Source organism: Ahaetulla prasina, chromosome 8 (assembly GCF_028640845.1).
Source record: "Ahaetulla prasina isolate Xishuangbanna chromosome 8, ASM2864084v1, whole genome shotgun sequence".
In the NCBI taxonomy this organism is placed as follows: domain Eukaryota; kingdom Metazoa; phylum Chordata; class Lepidosauria; order Squamata; family Colubridae; genus Ahaetulla; species Ahaetulla prasina.
Genome location: NC_080546.1, coordinates 81,287,198 through 81,306,457, shown reverse-complemented (window position 1 = coordinate 81,306,457; position 19,260 = coordinate 81,287,198). Strand labels below are relative to the sequence as shown.

The following is a 19,260-nucleotide window of genomic DNA, read 5'->3' as shown; positions in this document are numbered from 1 at the left end:
GCTAAAGGCTTAGGCTCTGAGCAAACTCAGCTCACGTCATTAGACTGCCGTGATGCTGAACTGTTTTGCAGAAAGGTTAGATAGAAAGATAATACCTTGAATTTATAATTCACATGGCACTTTAAGGTTAACCCTTTCCTACACTATTTCTATACTATTCTGCCTAGAATGTTTCTAGCATAATGAAATCATTAGTGTAAACTGCTTAATAAAATGGGTGCAGGTGTTTAATGCTGTCCCTCAATACACAGCAAATTCCACAACTTATTACAAGTTTGGCAAAGTCACTAAACTAATTGTGACATGTTATAAGCCTGGCTTTGAATCAGAATCCTGAAGATTCTGAGCTTTAAAAAAAACCCATATAACTGAGCGGTGTGGCTCAGGCTGTAAGAAGCCTGTTATTAAACACAGCTGCCTGCAATTACTGCAGGTTCTAGTCCCACCAGGCCCAAGGTTGACTCAGCCTTCCATCCTTTATAAGGTAGGTAAATTGAGGACCCAGATTGTTGGGGGCAATAAGTTGACTTTGTAAATATACAAATAGAATGAAACTATTGCCTTACACAATGTAAGCCGCCCTGAGTCTTCGGAGAAGGGCGGGATATAAATGTAAAAAAAAAAAACTTTACAATTAGGAAAAACAACTCATTTCTTATCATGCGCATCCCACTCAAGTTTCTGAGTTAATCTGTTGTGGTGTGTGTGGCAAGGTTTCATAGGCATGATGTTTGGTGTTTCTTCTTTTAAAAAACCTCTCAAAATATAGGCAGTTCAAATCACACAAATTATTTGGTAAACTGCCTGATTTGTTTTGCAAGCGGACATAATACATCAGTTTATATCTGTTGTGTGATCTGGGTCCACAGTAATTCAAACTACTGGCATTAAAACCAGACACTCTTAAATTATTTGGATTCAGGAAACATGACAGAATGTCTGCGCTATTAAGAAACGCTCCTTGTGATCAGATAGACCAGGATTTGTCAACCTTGGTCACTTTAAACTGCGTGGACTTCAACTCCCAGCATTCTCCAGTTAGCCATAGCTAAAAGAGGCCAAATTTTAAGAAACACTGAGACAGACTACTTCTTGGCCATCTAAGAACACTGACATTTTTGAATAGTAAAGGGGGGCTTTACTGATGGTCCTTGAGCTGTGGAATTATGAAAGAGATATAGCTATGTAAGTTATTTATGAATATATTTCTTGGACTTTGAAAGATTTCAGAAAGCCATTTATTTGGGTTTTTTAAACTTTGTCCTGATATAGGATATTTTTCATTATAAGCTACTCTTATAAAAGGTTGCCATTTTGAAGGCGTATAAGAAAAGAAAATGTATCATGATAGGCTTTGAGGCTCAGCATACTTAGATATGTTCAAGTATTTTAAAGATCAGATTAGGAAACTGCCACAGAAACACTATGAGCTGCTTTATTCTACTATGAGGAAGTTTTCTAAATTCTCTAGTCTTCTCTGCAAAACTATCTAAGCTTTTCACCATGATCCCTGCAAATGTTCAGGAGTAGCAACATCCAAAGATGAGAAGTGGCATCAAATGATTTTTATCTTTCTTAATCTCGCTTCCTAAACATCACACAGTATTTGTAATGTTCATGCTTTCATCCTTCCTCAAGTGCTGAGATTTCATAAGCTCTAACTGCCAGTCTATTTTTCAATCCTTTTCCTTTTTTGAAATGTTTTTTTAATTGACTGTTTAATACCGTATATACTCGAATATAAGCCGATCCGAGTATAAGCCGAGGTCCCCAATTTTACCCCAAAAACTGGGGTAAACTGGGGACTCGAGTATAAGCCGAGGGTGGGAAATGAGGCACCTACCGGTTGGGGAAACCCTCCCTCCCTCAGCTGAGAAGGCTGGCTCCCCGCCCGCCTCTCACTGCACCGGCAGGGCTTCCAGCGCCGTCCGGTAAAATGTGAAAAAGAAAAAAAACTCGAGTATAAGCCGATATACTGAGTATAAGCCGAGGGCTTAAAAAAACAAAAACTCGAGTATAAGCCGTATAGACCCGAGTATAAGCCGAGGGGACGTTTTTCAGCACAAAAAACGTGCTGAAAAACTCGGCTTATACTCGAGTATATACGGTAAAATATTCAGATTTTCTATGAAATTGGCAATATGTAGATTTTCTATGACTTATTGGCAATGTGTGTTCTAATATCTCATTTGCAGAATAAAAGATGTACTTAAAGAATTAAAAGATGCCAAAAGCATTGTGTTTTGAAATCAGCTAATGAAGTCCAACCCACAACTGAAAAAACAAGGAAAGGAACAATTATTAATGTAGTATAATTGTGTTTGCAAAGATGACTTTTTTCAAATGGGCAAATTCTGTAAATTTATCTTAAAATGCTTAATTTGGAAAGCACTATGAACTGCTTTATTCTACCATCAGGCAGTATTCTAAACTCCCAACTTTTCTGCAAAGCTAAGCTTTTCTCCACAATCCCTGCAAATGTTCAGGAATAACATCCAAACAACCATTTCATAAGAACCTTAGAAACCACTAGAACAAACAAAACTTCAGCCAGCAATAGGTTTAATTTAACCGTCATGTTTATGGCAACAAATATGGGATTTCCCCAACCCCTACACATAATCTATTTGAAGTGTTGATAAGTATCCATTTGGTTGCGATATAAGTAATTAACAAAACAGCAAACAGTTATTTTATTTACATCCCAGAAAAGTTGAAACATAACTTCAAAGTCTGTTTTATTTGGTTATCTTAACTTTTGGTACCCAAGGACATGATTTCAAATTAAAAAAAAAAATCCTGGCTTTTTTTTTAAAGAGGAAAGTACAAGACCAATGGACAACCATAAATAAAAGAGATAGGAATTCCTTTTAACAAAAGTGTTACAAGTAACAAAACTGAGCAAGCAACTATTACTACAGTGGACATCAAGTGATGACAGTCCTAATAAGCAACCACAGCATACAAATTTTTACAGAAGTTAATATTTATATCACAGAGACTTCACATATTTTGAATAGGTTTGCGAGGAAGACAACTACTATAAGCAGCAAATCATGCTCTCCATCAATTAAGTACTTTCAGGTGATAGATGCTGATTAAACCACCCTTTATTTATAACAAGTATTGAGATCTCTAAATAGGAAAACAAAAATCGAGGCCCAATCCCCAACCCTCATCTCAATATATTTTAAGGCTCCAAAGGTTATATACTACTGGTATTTGCAGAAGCAATAATATTTATAGAGAACAAATTGGGGAAGAAATACAAAACAAGAGGCAGCAGCCATTTCTGCTTGATATAAAAGAGAACCCCTACATTTCACAGTGGAACATGTATGTGACCCCCCCAAACTGTCCTTGCGGAGTAATTTCCCATTATTACTACATCTGTCAAACTTGTCTGAAACCCAATGTCAGGGAAGCAGCTCATCCCTTAAACAGGTTACCAACCTGCTGCAAGAAAGATGGGGAAACTAACCACGTTACGCAACCGATGTGACCCATTACAGCCAGATAATTATAGGGCTGAAATGACAGCTCTCTCTTCAGAAAAGCCAAGGCTTCCTATAGAAACTCACACCATCCGAAGTGAGTCACGCCTCCCCTAAACTTTCATTGTTGATGGTTAATAAACTTTACCATGGTCTGCATACTCATTATAGAACAGGACAGAATAACAGAGTTGGGAAGGGACCCTGTAGGTCATCTAGTCCAACCCCACTCCACCTGCCCAAGCAGGAGACCCTACACACCATTCAAAGTGAGTCACGCCTCCCCTAAACTTTCATTACTGATGGTTAATAAAGTTTACCATGGTCTCATGTTCATTATAGAACAGGACAAAATAAAGAGTGTTGGGAAGGGACCCTGTAGGTCATCTAGTCCAACCCCACCTGCCCAAGCAGGAAACCCTACACACCATCCGAAGTGAGTCAAGTCTGCCCTAAACTTTCATTGTTGATGGTTAATAAAGTTTACCATGGTCTCATGCTCATTATAGAACAGGACAAAATAAAGAGTGTTGGGAAGGGACCCTGTAGGTCATCTAGTCCAGCCCCCTCCACCGCCCAAGCAGGAGACCCTACGTCATTTCTGACAGATGGCAGTCCAGTCTCTTCTTGAAAAGCAGGGAAATCGAGGCACCCAGCTGTCCGAAAACAACAAACGAGCAGAGGAGGAGCTAAAGAAACTTCCCAAAGGGGGGGGGGAGAGAGAAGAAACGTTGTAGGACACACACACACCGCTTTTTGAGTGTAAAAGCAAATAAAAATAAAACTAGGCGGCACAAGCCGGGACTCCGAAAAAGCGGAGGTTTTTGACACGGATGTTCCAAGTCTAAGCCTCCCTGACTGGGGGAAGACAGACCACCCGCCGTCTCTCTCGCAAGCCGGCCTCCCTCACAGGGTTGGCGTTCTGAAGGAGGGAAGGAGCTGCCTCTAAAGCCCAGGGATGAACCCTCCCCCCCCTCAGCAAAACAAATAAAAACAATACCAAAATTTTAAAAAAAAGGCGGTTTCACGTGTCTACGCCTTCACACGTCCTCGCCCTCGCGCAGGCTTGCGGGCGCGCGAGGAGAAGCTCCGGCCGCCCAAAACACCCGCGGGGCCCGGTGGTCAGGAAATGACCTCCCCCTGAACTCCTCAGCCTCAACGAGCCCGAGACGCGGCCGCCCGGCCGCCCGGCCGGTCCTCTAAGGGAAGGAACCCCCACCGGGGGAAGAGGAGGAAAGCGGGGTGTCCCGTAACAGGGAGGGCCTCGCGCGTCCCACGCCGCCGCCGGACGAGGAGAGGCCGGCGGGAGGCCCAAGTCCGGGGGTCTCGCGTGAGGGCAGGACGAGGCGGCTCCGGAGGAACCGTCCCGCGCAGCCACCACTCCCCCCCCCGTACTTACCCTGTCACAACAGGCGCCATCTTCCACAAACTCTCGCCAAAACTCCTACTCTCGCGAGAGGCGGCCCAGGGGGCCTGCCGCGCGCGCGCCTGCGTGAGGGCATACGAGTGCGCGAGTTGCCGCGCGAGCGGGTGCATCCTCCCTGCCTTCCCTCCCGCTCGACCCAAGTGGCCGGGAGGCAATGCGCACGCGCGAGCTTTATTATTATTATTACTTTTTTTTAAAAAAAGAAGGGCGGGGCTAAGAGGTGGGGGGGGAAGAGGAGAACGCGGCATTCGGTCCCGCCCACTCCTTTACTTACTGGGCTTTGCTCCGCGGCTGTCTCTCTCTATGCTTTCCCTTCAGGCTGAGGCGCAACAGGCGTGGGAACTGGGCTCCCATGTCTCGCGAGACGAAGGGACCAGCCGGGAGGGAGAGCCAAAGGGATTCCCCTGCTCGCCGACCCGGCGTAGTTAGACCGGTGGGGGGGGGGCAGGGGGTAGCGGGACGAACCATTTGCCCGCGATTGGAGGGGAGAGGCCTGCCGGAGGAATTTGTGCCGAAAGAAAACGGAGCGCTGCGGGGCGGGACCATTTCGGAGAGAGCAAGGGGGGGGGAAGGACAGCTCTTGACTGAATGGGATTTGAAAAAAATAAAAATAGAGAAGTTGAAAAATAAAAATAGGGAATATATAAAATAAAATATTTTTTTTTATTTTTATGGAATAAAATTATTTTTATGAAATAAAGGAATATATAAAATAAAAACAGAACAACGATGAAAAGTTTCCACAAACGAATGAAATACCAAGGCAAAAATAATTACTGAATAATAATAATAATAATAATAATAATAATTTATTTTTTATTTTTTTATTTGTATTTTTCAATGTTCAGTTGACTGAGTTTCATGTTTAATGAATAAAAGTATAATAATAAAATAATTAAAATTATTTTTATGAAATAAAGGAATATAGAAAATAAAAACGATGATGAAAAGTTTCCACCAATGAATGAAATACCAAGGCAAAAATAATAATAATAATAATAATTTAAAAAAATAAAATAAACCAGAATAGAAAAATTTGCTGATGAGCCTAAATGCAGACTCTGCAAAAAAGCAGATGAAACCATTGATCACATACTGAGCTGAAGACAATAGCTCAGATCAACTACAAACAATGTCACAACACAGTCGCTCAGATGGTCCACTGGTGGGATCATAAGCCTGAAAAAGTGATTGAAAATGAGCATGCAAAACTACTGTGGGATTTCCGAATACAGACTGATAAAATTTTGGAACACAATACCCTGGATATCACGATTGTAGAAAAGAAAAAAGTGTGGATAGTCGACATTGCTATACCTGGTGACAGCAGAATTGATGAGAAACAACTTGAAAAAGTCACCAGATATCAAGATTTGAGAATCGAATTGCAGAGACTCTGGCATAAACCAGTGCAGGTGGTTCCAGTGGTACTCGGCACACTGGGAGCTGTGCCTAAAGACCTAGGCAAGCACTTAAAAGCAATTGGTACTGACAAGATCACCATTGGTCAGCTGCAGAAGGCCACCTTACTGGGATCTGCTCGCATAATTTGTCGATACATCACGCAGTCCTAAACGCTTGGGAAGTGTTTGACTAGTGATCTGTGATACGAAATCCAGCATCCACAAGGGCCATGGTGGCTCAGGCTGTAAGATAGCCTGTTATTAAAACACAGCAGCCTGCAATTACTGCAGGCTCGAATCCCACCAGGCCCAAGGTTGACTCAGCCTTCCATCCTTTATAAGGTAGGTAAAATGAGGACCCAGATTGTTGGGGGGGCAATAAGTTGACTTTGTAAATATACAAATAGAATGAGACTATTGCCTTACACACTGTAAGCCGCCCTGAGTCTTCGGAGAAGGGCGGGATATAAATGTATAAAAAAAAAAAATTATCTCGTTTGCTGTGTATACTGTCATTTTGTGTAAATAAAATAATATTTTATTTCTTTATTTGTATTTTTGAATGTTCAGTTGACTGAGTTTCATGTTTAATGAATAAAAGTGTAATAATAAAATAATAAAAATAATAATATCAAGACAAAAATTAAAAAAATGAACAAGTCTCTTCAAAAGTCAGATCGGAAAGGAAAAAAGAAAAATAAAAACAACCAATGAATAAACAATATAAAAGTGAACGCAGAGCAACATTTTAAAAACAATATGAACGCAAAGTGAGGAAAATGATTAAAAATGAAGGGAAAGTGCAGAGTAGAGGGTTAAAAAAAAATAAATCCCAACCAAGTTAGCAAAATGAGCCATCCTCTCTTCAACCTGGCATTTTTGCATCCAAAATTAAATTGGGGACATCCCCGAGATGCAGACTTGTTAATTGCTGGCTTTCAAAAGCATCAAAATACAAATCTCTGAATTGAGTGTTCCCTCTTATAAAAAAGGGGTTCCCCCCCCCCGCCCCTCCGCTTTCTGTTTCATCTTCAATTCGTGCATTTCTTGGTGGTCTCCTTGTAGTTCACCTCAGGCTCTGTCTGGCTTTTTGGAGACCAGCCGACATTAGCTCTGGACAGGGAAATTAGCGCATCATATTTCTTAGATATAAGGTGGTCCTCCACTTACGAGAGTTCCTTTAATGGCTATCTGAAGTTACAATGGCACTGAAAAAATGTGATTTATGACCCAGTGATGGTATTCAGCTGGTTTGGACCGGTTCGGGCGAATCAGTAGCAGAGATCGTGGCTGGCCCCGCCCACCCACCCTGTCACTATGCTGTCCTATTTAGCCACGTTTTCGAGGCCCGGCGCAAGCGCGGAAGGTGTGCACATAAGCAAAGCACATCCGTGGAAGGCCGGGCACAGGTGCGGAAGGCACATGCAGCAAACCGGTGGTAAAAATATGTGAAATCCACCTCTGCTTATGTCCGGTTTTCACACTTAACAACTGTTGCACTATCCCCAGGGTCACATGATCAAAATTCAGATGCTTGGCAATCGGCATGTATTGATGACCGTTGCAGTGACCTTTTGTGACCTTCTGACAAGCAAAGCCACTCCTAGAAGAATGAAATATTTTGGGGAATATTAAGAAACAGAATATTATATTTCCCCAAAGGAGAAATGGAGGAACACGTTTTTAGAGGCAGAAAGCAGCCCCCAGCCTTTCTTGATAGCCCACAGCAGATGCCAGCACTTAAGGCGATAACGAGCTTATTGAAAGAGGAAGCCGACTATCTAGAAGGCTCCATTCATAAGCAAAGCAAATACTGCCTGCAGCAGTCCATTCAAGACAGCAATTTCGAAAGCTAACAAAAACAGAGTAATAGGATTACAGCAAGCAGCCCCTCACCCAAAAATATAACACAGGACATAGCCATCAGCAACGAAAAGAATTACCCACCACCATTTAGCAAAATGCATTCTATTGGCTGTTGTTGTTCTTATGGGGCCATGTGGGGTCAAATTTGTCTGAGATAGGTTTGGTTGAAGTTTGCTGATGCAATGTCCTTAGGAGATTTTATAATGGAGTGAACCCCTTCACTGAACAGCCCCCAACACCGTTCAAAATTCAAAGTCAGAGAAACCTATAAAGATCCATCCACTCATTCAACCATTTGGTCAGCTGTCCCAGAACCACATGATGCTTCCTCAATCAACCAACTTTCTTTCCAATCAGCCTCCATGTTATTTCCAGCGTCTTTCTCTCAGCTTGGAACTGAATCGGATGGATTTTCTTTCCAACACAGCTTACTAACTTAACAACCGCAGGGATTCCCTTAACCAAAGGTCATAGAACGGGGCAAAAACTCCCTTAACAAATGTCTTGCTTAGCCACGGAAATTTTGAGCCCAGTTTTGGTTGTAAGAAAGACTGGGACATCCTATGTACAAGACAAAAGCTCTAGGGTGATGGGATTAAGACATAATCCTCCAGGATATAATAGGATTAACCCACCTAGCAGCAGGACTCACTCCATTACAAAATCTCCTAAGGGCATTGCATCAGCAAGCTTCAACCAAACCTATCTCAGACAAATTTGACCCCACATGGCCCCATGAGAGTCTGACAACAGCCAATAGAATGCATGTTCTTGCACAGGAAAAGGAAGCTCAAGTTCAAAGCCTAAGAGAAGGTATAAATACCCCTCATTCTCAACTCCATGTGGTCAGCTATACCAGGACCATGTGCTTGGTGGTCCTATGCACCATTAAACCCTCTTTCCAATCAGCCTCCATGTTTCCAGTGTCTTTCTCCCTGCTTGGAACTGAACCAGACGGATATTTTTTCCAACACCTTCATTCGTGGAAAAACAGTTTTATTCATTTCTCCTAACTTTGCATTCATTAGTACAGTACATGGTAGAATCTTCCCTATAATACTTATGCACGAATTCCTTAAAGCAAAGTCATTCTTGGCAAATGATAGTACATAAGCTATTTCAACTCAGCGAAGTATGAATGATGTCTGGATATCTGCCACCATCTGTTGCTAGATGATAATTCCAATGTACTTCAAATCCTGCGGTTGCAGTTCTAATTATTATTATTTTTTTAAGATGGAACAGCCCCCTTCTTGAACTTTCAAATAATTGCAATGCAGTTCCATGTTCAAAACAGGATTTTATTAGTTTCAACAGGTGTGTCAAACTTATTTTTAAATCAGCATGAGATATTTCATAGTAGAATTAGTAGAATTATATTTACAAAACTATACATAGGATGTCCACTGATATTGCCCTTATGTTAAAAAAAAAATGAACATCTTGGCCCAGTGGGGAAATTCAATTTTTTTTACTACCGGTTCTGTGGGCGTGGTTTGGTGGGTGTGATGTGGCTTGGTGGGTGTGGCTTGGTGGGTGTGGCAGGGAAAGGATACTGCAAAATCTCCATTCGCACCCCACTCTGGGACCAGCCAGAGGTGGTATTTGCTGGTTCTGCAAACTACTCAAAATTTCCGCTACTGTTTCTCTGAACTATTCAAAATTTCCACTACCAATTCTCCAGAACCTGCTGGTTTTCACCCCTGTCTTGGCCTGTTTACCCATTATAAGCCAGAGTATGTTTTTTTTCCTTAAATGGTGTTTTTAAAAAGAGAAAGACACAAATAATATGAAAGATAAATTACACCAGCATTTGTTAAAAATGGGCACCACCAAGGATGGTCATTAGTGGTGGTGTTCAGCCGGTTCAGACCGATTTGGGCGAACCGATAGTGGCGACCTGCAGGTGGGCCAGCCCACCCGCCCCAGCACTATACCATCCTATTTAGCTGTTGTGACCTAGGCCTAAGTAGGTAGTAGGAAACTCAGTCCATGAAAAAACAAACAAACTTTATTTGAACAGCTGAGAATCACTTCATTCTCAACGTAGCTCACCTAAATTAAAGCAAATACCTCCCAACACAAATTCCTCAGTCCTATCGCAAACTTGGTCCAATTAGGCAAACTGCCAAAGGCCTTTCTTGGCAAACGTTCAGAAGTCACAAAAATAAATGCAAGACATAGATGAAGCAGAAGACGAAGCTACCAATGTTGTTTTCCGGCAAAGCCCAAACGCCGTTGCTGGTCTGTTTTAAGCCTTATGGGAGGGGCCAATCCAATCATCTCTTGGCCCTACTCCTGAGTTGTCCTCTCTGCTTGAGCTGCTCTTGCCTTCTGGCAGCTCTTCTCATGCGTGCATTAGGAACAGGTTCCTCCTGTTTCTCTGCCTCACTACTATCAGGCTCTGGAGGCTCTGGAGTCCGTACCTCACTTCCCGATGGCCCTGGCCTCACCTCAGCCTCATCGCTGTCCGATTCCATTGCCAGCTCCGCAGGCTGCTGACGGACACAACATTAGCCACATTTTCTAAGCCACATACATGGGTGCAAGCTTTGTGCCCAATCCAAGTGCATCTGCCGAAGGCTGCACACATGTGTGGGAGGCATGCACACGAGTGAAGCATGTGCGCGCATTCACATTTTTGGTGCGCGGCGAACCGGTGGTAAAATTATGTGAAACCCACTTCTGATGATCATCCCAGGACATTCTCAATTTACCTTGCTACCTCGACTTCTCCTACAGATAGTTGAGAGTCAGGAGAAAGGGGTTTGTGGATGGGGGAGAACTATTAGGAAAAAAAACACTTTTTAATGAACTCAGAACAATTGTAACTCTGTGGAAGGTGAAACCAATGGGGGAAAAAGCTCACAGTGTATCTTATCTTTAACTTTTATGAATTTGTAAATTACAGACTACTCTAAGGAGTATACAAAATCAGCATCCGTTGGCCAACATAATAAGAAAATGGGCTCAAATGCCTAAGAAAAAGATATTTTAAAAAAACAATGGCAAACAACTCTGCCAAGGGAAAAGTGGAAGGCAAAAGAGAAACTACCATCTTCAGATATGTTCAAGACAGTAAAATGCTAACAAGATGACAAAGGAACCTGCAAAAGAAATAATCTCTTGCATTAACTCGATGTTCTGTCCCAGTTAAATATTGATGCTTGAGATGAAATTGGAAGACGATCAGGAAATAAAAATTGAAACTAAATTAGAGAAATAAGCCAACAGGAGTAAGAATAATATTTTGCACTTAAAAACAAACATCTTTTTCTGTCCAGAGAGAAGATTGCTTCTTTCACTTCTATCGTTAATTGTGGATTGGCAGAGATTTCACATTTACCTGCTACCTGTAATTTGCTAAATGTTCCGTGTCGTGATTAAAATGTCAATCCTATTGTTAGTGTTGGAAGAAAAACTCCTGGGTTCGTTCTCCAGCTGGGACACACAACTGACGCTGAGAAGAAATGGATTCAGAAGCCAGCTGCCAGAAAGCGGGATTCTTTTAATGTAGGAAGGCAAGAAGCAAAAAGTGACACAGCTCGAGCGTTCCTGGCTTGCAAGCAGATTGAGGGAAGGCAAACCCATGCCTTCTTATACTTGCTTTTCCTTTAAAGCTCCTACAGTTTGATGGGTTTTGATGTGTGCTTTTGGTTGAAGCCATTGCCCTGGATCCTGTCTTCCTGGCTTAATGGGTTAATCCTGTCCCATGCACCAGGGGTGAAATCCAGCAGGTTCTGACAGGTTCTGGAGAACTGATAGCGGAAATTTTGAGTAGTTCGGCAAACCAGTAGCAGAAATGTTGAGTAGTTCAGAGGACCGGCAAATACCACCTCTGGCTGGCCCCAAAATGGGGTGGGAATGGGGATTTTGCAGTATCCTTCCCCTGGAGTGCGGTGGGACTGGGGATTTTGCAATATCCTTACCCTGCCACGCCCACCAAGCCATGCCCACAGAACCGGTAGTAAAAAAAAAATGGATTTCACTACTGATCCTTTGTCTTTCCTATCCTGGGGGTTAATCCTGTCAGAGGGCAGGAAAAAGGGAGTTCTGGTTTTGCCTTGGTGAGTTATTTTTACCTTGGGTTTGAGTATTTTCCGGATCTGCTTTATTTCTAGTAATAGATTTTGGCAGTCTGCCCAGACTTTCAATTATCTCCTGAGCGCTTTCCTCAGGGTCTTTACTTTGCTAAGGGAAAAGGCTGTTTTTATTTTCTGCACTGTTTCAGGGGTTCTTTGGGGGTGCACTTCCCACATTAGTTTCCTTGGAGTAAAGTTCTCCAGATAGAAGGAGACTTATTTCTGAACGACTGTCTCTAGATTTACAATAGACACCAACAGTTCAGAGGTGGGTTTCAGCAAGTTCTGACCAGTTCTGGAGAACCGGTAGTAGAAATTTTGAGTAGTTCGGAGAACCGGTAGTAAAACTTCTGACTGGCCCCACCCCCATCTATTCTCTGCCTCCCAAGTCCCAGATGATTGGGAGGGAATGGAGATTTTAAAGTATCCTTCCCCTGGAGTGGGGTGGGAATGGAGATTTTACAGTATTCTTCCCCTGCCACGCCCACCAAGCCACGCCCACCAAGCCATGCCCATCAAACCGGTAGTAAAAAAATTTGAAACCCATTACTGCAACAGTTTCTGGAGGTTAGGGTTAGGGTTAGGCTTGGAATCAGAAGGAAATCCAGGTTGAGATAGAATAACTCTCGCACAGAGAGACTGACAGAATGCAAATTCACAAAGCCATCCTTGCTTATCTCTCTGGGGAAAAGAAGCGATACGTCCAGTGGTGGGTTGCTCCCGATTCTGTCTGGTTCTTGCGAACCCATAGTGAAAACGGCAGGAGGCTCCACCCACCCACCCAAATGTCATAATTGACGATCTGCGCTCCCGTTGCGAACCGGTAGTAAAGGTAAATAGAACCCACCCCTGGATTCATCAAAGGAAGGAGATTTAAACCAGTGCCAGTAACTGGACCATCTAATTCTCTATTTGAGGCAGGGGTGAAATGCTCCCGGTTCTGACTGGATCTCGCGATCCGGTAGCGATCATGGCCGCCGCCTGGGTGTCATTATTTCCTGGTTTTAACACCCCGCCTGCGGGCCGTGAGGACTTCCAAGCCGGTAACAGAGGTAAGTCGATTTCACCCCTGATTTGAGGTAATAAAGTGGTAAACTGGATGTAACTGGGAAGCCCATAAGCCTGGGCTGAAAGGCAAGAGCCACTTTCTATCACTGTAAGTAATTACTGATAGGTTAATCCTTCGTAAATCTGTTTTTTAACACCATCAAACTTGGCTGCTATGGTATCACCACAATTGCTGGCAGTGAATTCCAGCCTTTAATTATGCAAAAAAAAAGAAGAAAAAAAGGAGGTTACGGCTTAGTAAGCAACAGGAGTTCAAAGATCAAGAATTAAAAATACCTAGGGGTTTCTTTGCCCTATACAAGGGGGAAAAACCTTCCCTTTAAAGGCTAAAAATATATCGCTGTTCTGAAAGAAACAGAGGTTTGGGCGGGGTGGCGGAAACGTCAAAGCCCTCTCTAAAAACTCCCTAAAATGTTTCACAATCCAAGAGAGGAAAAATAGGAAACATTATTTGTGCTGAAGTTTGAGTGGTGGGTGCAGTTAGGAGGGCATCGAATCTGCCCTGCCAAAGGTTTAGAAACAGGCTACCAGATTTAGGTTGCAAAAATACCGAAGGCCACTAGATGGGAGCAGAGAGTTAGTGGTTCCTCTGTTTCTTTCTTGGTCCTTTAAATTTAGCCAGCCCTTATCTTTAAAGGAAGGGATGCGGTGGCTCAGTGGCAACGACGCTGAGCTTGTCGATTGAAAGGTCGGCAGTTCAGCGGTTCGAATCCCTAGGGCCGCGGAACGGGGTGAGCTCCCGTGACTTGTCCCAGCTTCTGCCAGCTTGGCAGTTCGAAAGCAGGTAAAAAATGCAAGTAGGAAAATAGGGATCGCCTTTGGTGGGAAGGTAACAGCGTTCTGTGTGCCTTTGGCATTGAGTCATGACCACGGAGAAGTCTTCGGACAGCACTGGCTCTTCGGCTTTGAAACGGAGCAATTGCAGTTTGGGCACCTGGCAACTAGCCCACATTTATTGCCATTGGCAGCGTCCCACCACAATTTATGTTTTTTTTTGCCGGAAACAGGCATTTTGTTTCCAGTGGAAAAATTGCACATTGACCTGAAGAAACCCATAGAACCCTGCTCACAGCCGCTTTGCAGCAGCCCTTTTCCTTAAAGCCATATGTGTTTGAAAATTTCTCAGATATCCCTTCAATTCACCAGAACGTGGTGATATACCTATCTCTATGCCAATATGCCCCTTCCTTACCTGACAAACAGGTAGTCCTCAACTTACGACCACAACTGAACTCAAAATTTATGTTACTAAGCAAGGCATTTGTTGAGTGAGGTTTGCCCCATTTTACGGCCTTTCTGTTGTGGCCTAGGCCCAAGTAATTCTTACTAGACACAATCAGTCCTAAACAAACATATTTTATTAGAACAGCTGAGAATTTACTTCATTCTCAGCTTAGTCCGAATTAATTCCAAAACAAATCCTTCAGAAAAAATCCTTTGGCCTTATCACAAACCTTTGTCTTCTTTGGCAACCTGCCAAAGGCTTTTCTTGGCAAGAACCCCACAAAGTTCAGAAACAGGAGACGAGCAAAGTTGCTTTCCTACAAAGAACCCAAGAGCCGTTGCTGCTCGTTTAAGCCTTGTCATCATCTCCTGGCTTTACTCCTGAGTTGTCCTTTTTGCTTTAGCTGCTCTTGCCTTCTGGCAGCTCTTTGCATGCGTGCACTAGGAACAGGCTCCTCCTGTTCCTCTTCCTCTCTGCTGTCCGGCTCTGGAGGCTCCGGAGTCCGCACATCACTCTCAGATGACCCTGGCCCCATCTCTGCCTCTGACGCAGAGCCCTCATCTGGTCCTTCCCCTGACTCCAGGACTAACCCATTGTCCTCCCCAGGACCACAACACTTTCTTGCCACAGCTGTTAAGTGAATCACCGCAATTCTTAAGTTAGTCAAACGGTTGTTAAGCGAATCTGGCTTCCCCATTGACTTCGCTCGTCAGAAGGTCGCGTGGTCGCGTGGGCCATGGTAGCTCAGGCTGGAAGAAGCCTGTTATTAGAACACAGCAGCCTGCAATTACTGCAGGTTCAAGCCCGGCCCAAGGTTGACTCAGCCTTCCATCCTTTATAAGGTAGGTAAAATGAGGACCCAGATTGTTGGGGGGGCAATAAGTTGACTTTGTAAATATACAAATAGAATGAGACTATTGCCTTACACACTGTAAGCCGCCCTGAGTCTTCGGAGAAGGGCGGGATATAAATATAAATAAATAAAAGGGGGGGATCACGTGACCCCGGGACACTGCAACCATCATACGTATGAGCCAATTGCCAAGTGTCTGAATTTTGATCACATGACCATGGGGATGCTGCAATGGTCATAGCTGTGAAACATGGTCGTAAGTCACTTTTTACTATGCTGTTGTAATTTCCTGTATTCCTTTAGGATAGGGGTCCTAAACCCGCGGCTCTGGAGCCATCTGTGGCTCTTTCATCCCTCTGCTGCAGCTCCCTGTCACTCAAAATATGAGTCACAACCACCAACAGTCACTGGCACATCATTTATTGAGCTTTTTGACCCATCTTTTTTTTTTTTGGAGTTCAAAATGTTTTTGTTGCACGGAGAAATTAAAATTTGTTTTCTCTGTAGCAGTTCATTGATTTCATAAATGCAACACACTACCGTTATTTTATACATGGCATAAAGATTAAAAAAAATGATATATGCAGTGTTATCTTCATTTTAGTTGTCAAAAGGGTTTTGTGGCTCCCGGTGTTTTCTTTTCTGTGGGTAACGGGTCCAAATGGATTGGCGAGGGAATGGAGATTTTACAGTATCCTTCCCCTGCCACGCCCACCAAGCCACACCCACAGAACCAGTAGTAAAAAAATTTGAAACTCACCGCTGCACAAGATGGCTGCAAAGGTGGTTTTTTTTTTTCTTTGTAGCCCTCTAGAGATGGTCTAGATTTTTGCAGGTAGCCCTAAAAACGCAGCAGTTGTCAGGCACGGAAGACCAGGCCCACACGTGAAGGTTTAATTCAACTGATTGATTGCTAAAAACCTACGCACAGGAATCTTCTCAACTCTAACGCACCTGCTTGGAATTAAGAGAAGGGTCAATGGAATTCAAAGCCGGTTAGACTTAGTTTGCTCGTGACTACGTAGGGATTCTAGGCCAGGGGTCGGCAACCTGCGGCTCTGGAGCCACATGTGGCTCTTTCATCCCTCTGCTGCAGCTCCCTGTTGGTGGTCGGCTCTACAATCGAGAGGGCTTTCAGTTAGGACAGGTAGAAGAAAAAATGTGCTGTGCTAGGAGGAGACTCTATGGTGGGGGAACCGACTTTCTGTTTTCAGAGGAAAAAGGACGCCATGTTAGGAGGAGACTATGATGGGGGAACCAGACTTCCGGTCAGCTCCAGAATTGGAACGGGGGGCTTCCGGTTAGGACATTTGTGGCTCTTTGAGTGTTTTAAGGTTGCCGACCCCTGTTCTAGGCTGATCCCTCTTTTGACTCCACCTCCGGGTTCTGCCGTCCTTTCTCTTACAGCAACTATTTAAAAATGCAAATGAAGAACGGTCCTAGAGGGCTCCACATAGCACCGCTCGACTTTTTCGCTTTTCTTTCCCCACAGTGTAGCTGACCCAAAGACTGCTGAGCACACAAGATCATGCCTGAAAAACAAATCTGAGCTAAAGGTCTGCGAGGAATTATATCACTTCCTCGTATTTTCTCTAAGGGCAAAAGATTAGAGAATATGAGTCAGTCAGCCTGGGGCGGGAGAACATAAAAGCTGAACCGTGAAAGAATGGAGTCACTTTTTCTCTGTACACTGAAGAAAAGGCTGGTAGCTGAATCTGTACAGAAGAGCGAAGGCATACTCTTTCTGACCTTATTTTTTTTTCCCCCCAAACCCCTCTTCGTGTATTTCTATTACTTGTTGCTATTAATTGTGAACAAGTCTAATAATTAACCCCTGATGCAATGATGTATAAAAATGTGGCGGAGGATTTTAAGTGGAAAAGGTGTAAATACAATGGAGCGTTTTTATCGCTTGAGCTTGGTTGAAACAGTGGACAATCCAAAAGAAGGAGGGAGGGAGGGAGGAGGGAGGAGGAGGAAGAAGAAGAGGAAGAAGAAGAGGAGAGGAAGAAGAGGAGGAGAAGAAGAAGAGGAGGAGAGGAAGAAGAGGAGGAGGAGAGGAAGAAGAAGAGAAGGAAGAGGAGGAAGAAGAGGAGAAGAAGAGGAGGAGGAGGAGAGGAAGAAGAAGAGAGGAAGAAGAGGAGGAGAGGAAGAAGAGGAGGGGAAGAAGAGGAGGAGAGGAAGAAGAGGAGGAGGAGAGGAAGAAGAAGAGGAGAAGGAGAAGAAGAGAAGGAAGAGGAGGAAGAAGAAGAGAGAAGGAGGAGGAGGAGAGGAAGAAGAAGAGGAGGAGAGGAAGAAGAGGAGGAGGAGAGGAAGAGGAGGAGGAGGAGAAGGAGAGAAAGAAGAAGAGAAGGAGGAGAGGAAGAAGAAGAGGTGGAGGAGGAGGAGGAGGAGGAGGAGAAGAAGAAGAAGAAGAAGAAGAAGAAGAAGAAGAAGAAGAAGAAGAAGAAGAAGAAGAAGAAGAAGAAGAAGAAGAAGAAGAAGAAGAAGATGATTGTTTTAGGAGGCCATCCAAAATCTTGTGTAGTTGCAGGAAATTCCAGCTGGGAAGCATTAGATCAGAAGGATGTTACAGTGGACAGCTCTAGTGATCTGGAATATTCCCATCATAGTTTGTTCAGTTCTCCTCTATTTGAAAGGGGAGAATGAAGAGGATGTACCCAACAGCAGAGGATAGATACTGTACAGTAATTCCTAACTATTTATTTATTTATTTAATCAAATTTTTATACCGCCGTATCTCCCGAAGGACTCAGCTAGGACAACCAGACTTCGACTGCAAATCCCATTCGATCACTAAGGTGACCCAGAGGTCCCCCTGATCTGGTGGTCCTACCACAACTTCAACGTCAATGCTTTCATCCCCAAAAGAGGAATGGAAGTTGTGAGCTGGCGTTTGGGTAGGATCTTCAGAGAACCATCTCAAGTGCTGTTCCCACCAGCAGGACAACTGAACTGCTAAGGCCAATCAACATTGGGATTAAAACTCGCTGCCTGATTGACCCAGGCAGAAACAAACCGCCACAAGCCACGATTAGAGAAGGAGGAAGGAATGTTAGAGTTAAACCCTGGGATTTAGTTTAATGCAGAGGTCTGGATTCCGGGATAGTGCTCCCTTATCTGGTGGAGCAAAGTATTAGAGATATATTTGAAAGGTCCCTGAATAAAATATGTCAATTGGTTGACCAGTTGTTCTCTGATGATAAAAAAAAAATTCCTCTCGAAGTACTTCTGAGATGCAAAAATGTGGAGAATGCTACCAAACTGCCAAGTCTACTTCACAAGTAGCTGCAAATGCTATATCGCAGTTTTGGAAGAACCGGATATTAACTTTCACTTTTGTCCTCATTACAATGGTTCAAATGTAAACCTCTTGAAGGGACGTATTACTCTCTCAACCAGGGGTGAAATGCTCCCGGTGCGGACCAGATCGCCCGATCCGGTAGCGATGGTGGCAGGTGGTTCGGAGAACTGGTAGCAAAAATCCCTGTCCCCCCCACCCCCACTGCTCATGCCCAGCTGAGCCACATGATCATCAGAGGTTTTTCTTTTTTTTACTTTTAAAAGTATTTTTTCTTCGGCCGAAAAAAATGCTTTTAAAAGGAAAAAAAAGCTTCTGATGATTGCGCGGCTCAGCTGGGATTGTCAGAACCTTTTAAAAGCATTTTTTCTACAACCTCTTCAGCCGAAAAAATGCTTTTAAAAGATTCTGTCGATCAGGCAACTCAGCTGATTTTTTCTCAGTTTTGCAGTTGCCTCTCGTGGACTAAATTTCTTGGCAAATTCAGACTTGCTATCACCACTTGCGCTCACATGCGCCATCGTCCACAGGAACATAAAGCT

At 43.5% G+C, this 19,260-nt stretch overlaps 1 protein-coding gene across 1 annotated transcript in view; it reads right to left on the bottom strand.

The window, feature by feature from the left end:
- RBPJ (recombination signal binding protein for immunoglobulin kappa J region) overlaps window positions 1-4,988 on the bottom strand; it is a 48,542-nt gene extending 43,554 nt beyond the window's left edge. The window contains exon 1 of the mRNA XM_058192751.1: window positions 4,894-4,988. Coding sequence (XP_058048734.1) covers window positions 4,894-4,913 — 20 coding nt within the window. The 5' untranslated portion in view covers window positions 4,914-4,988. The remainder of the gene's footprint in view (window positions 1-4,893) is intronic.
- Between the last annotated feature and the right edge of the window lie 14,272 nt (window positions 4,989-19,260).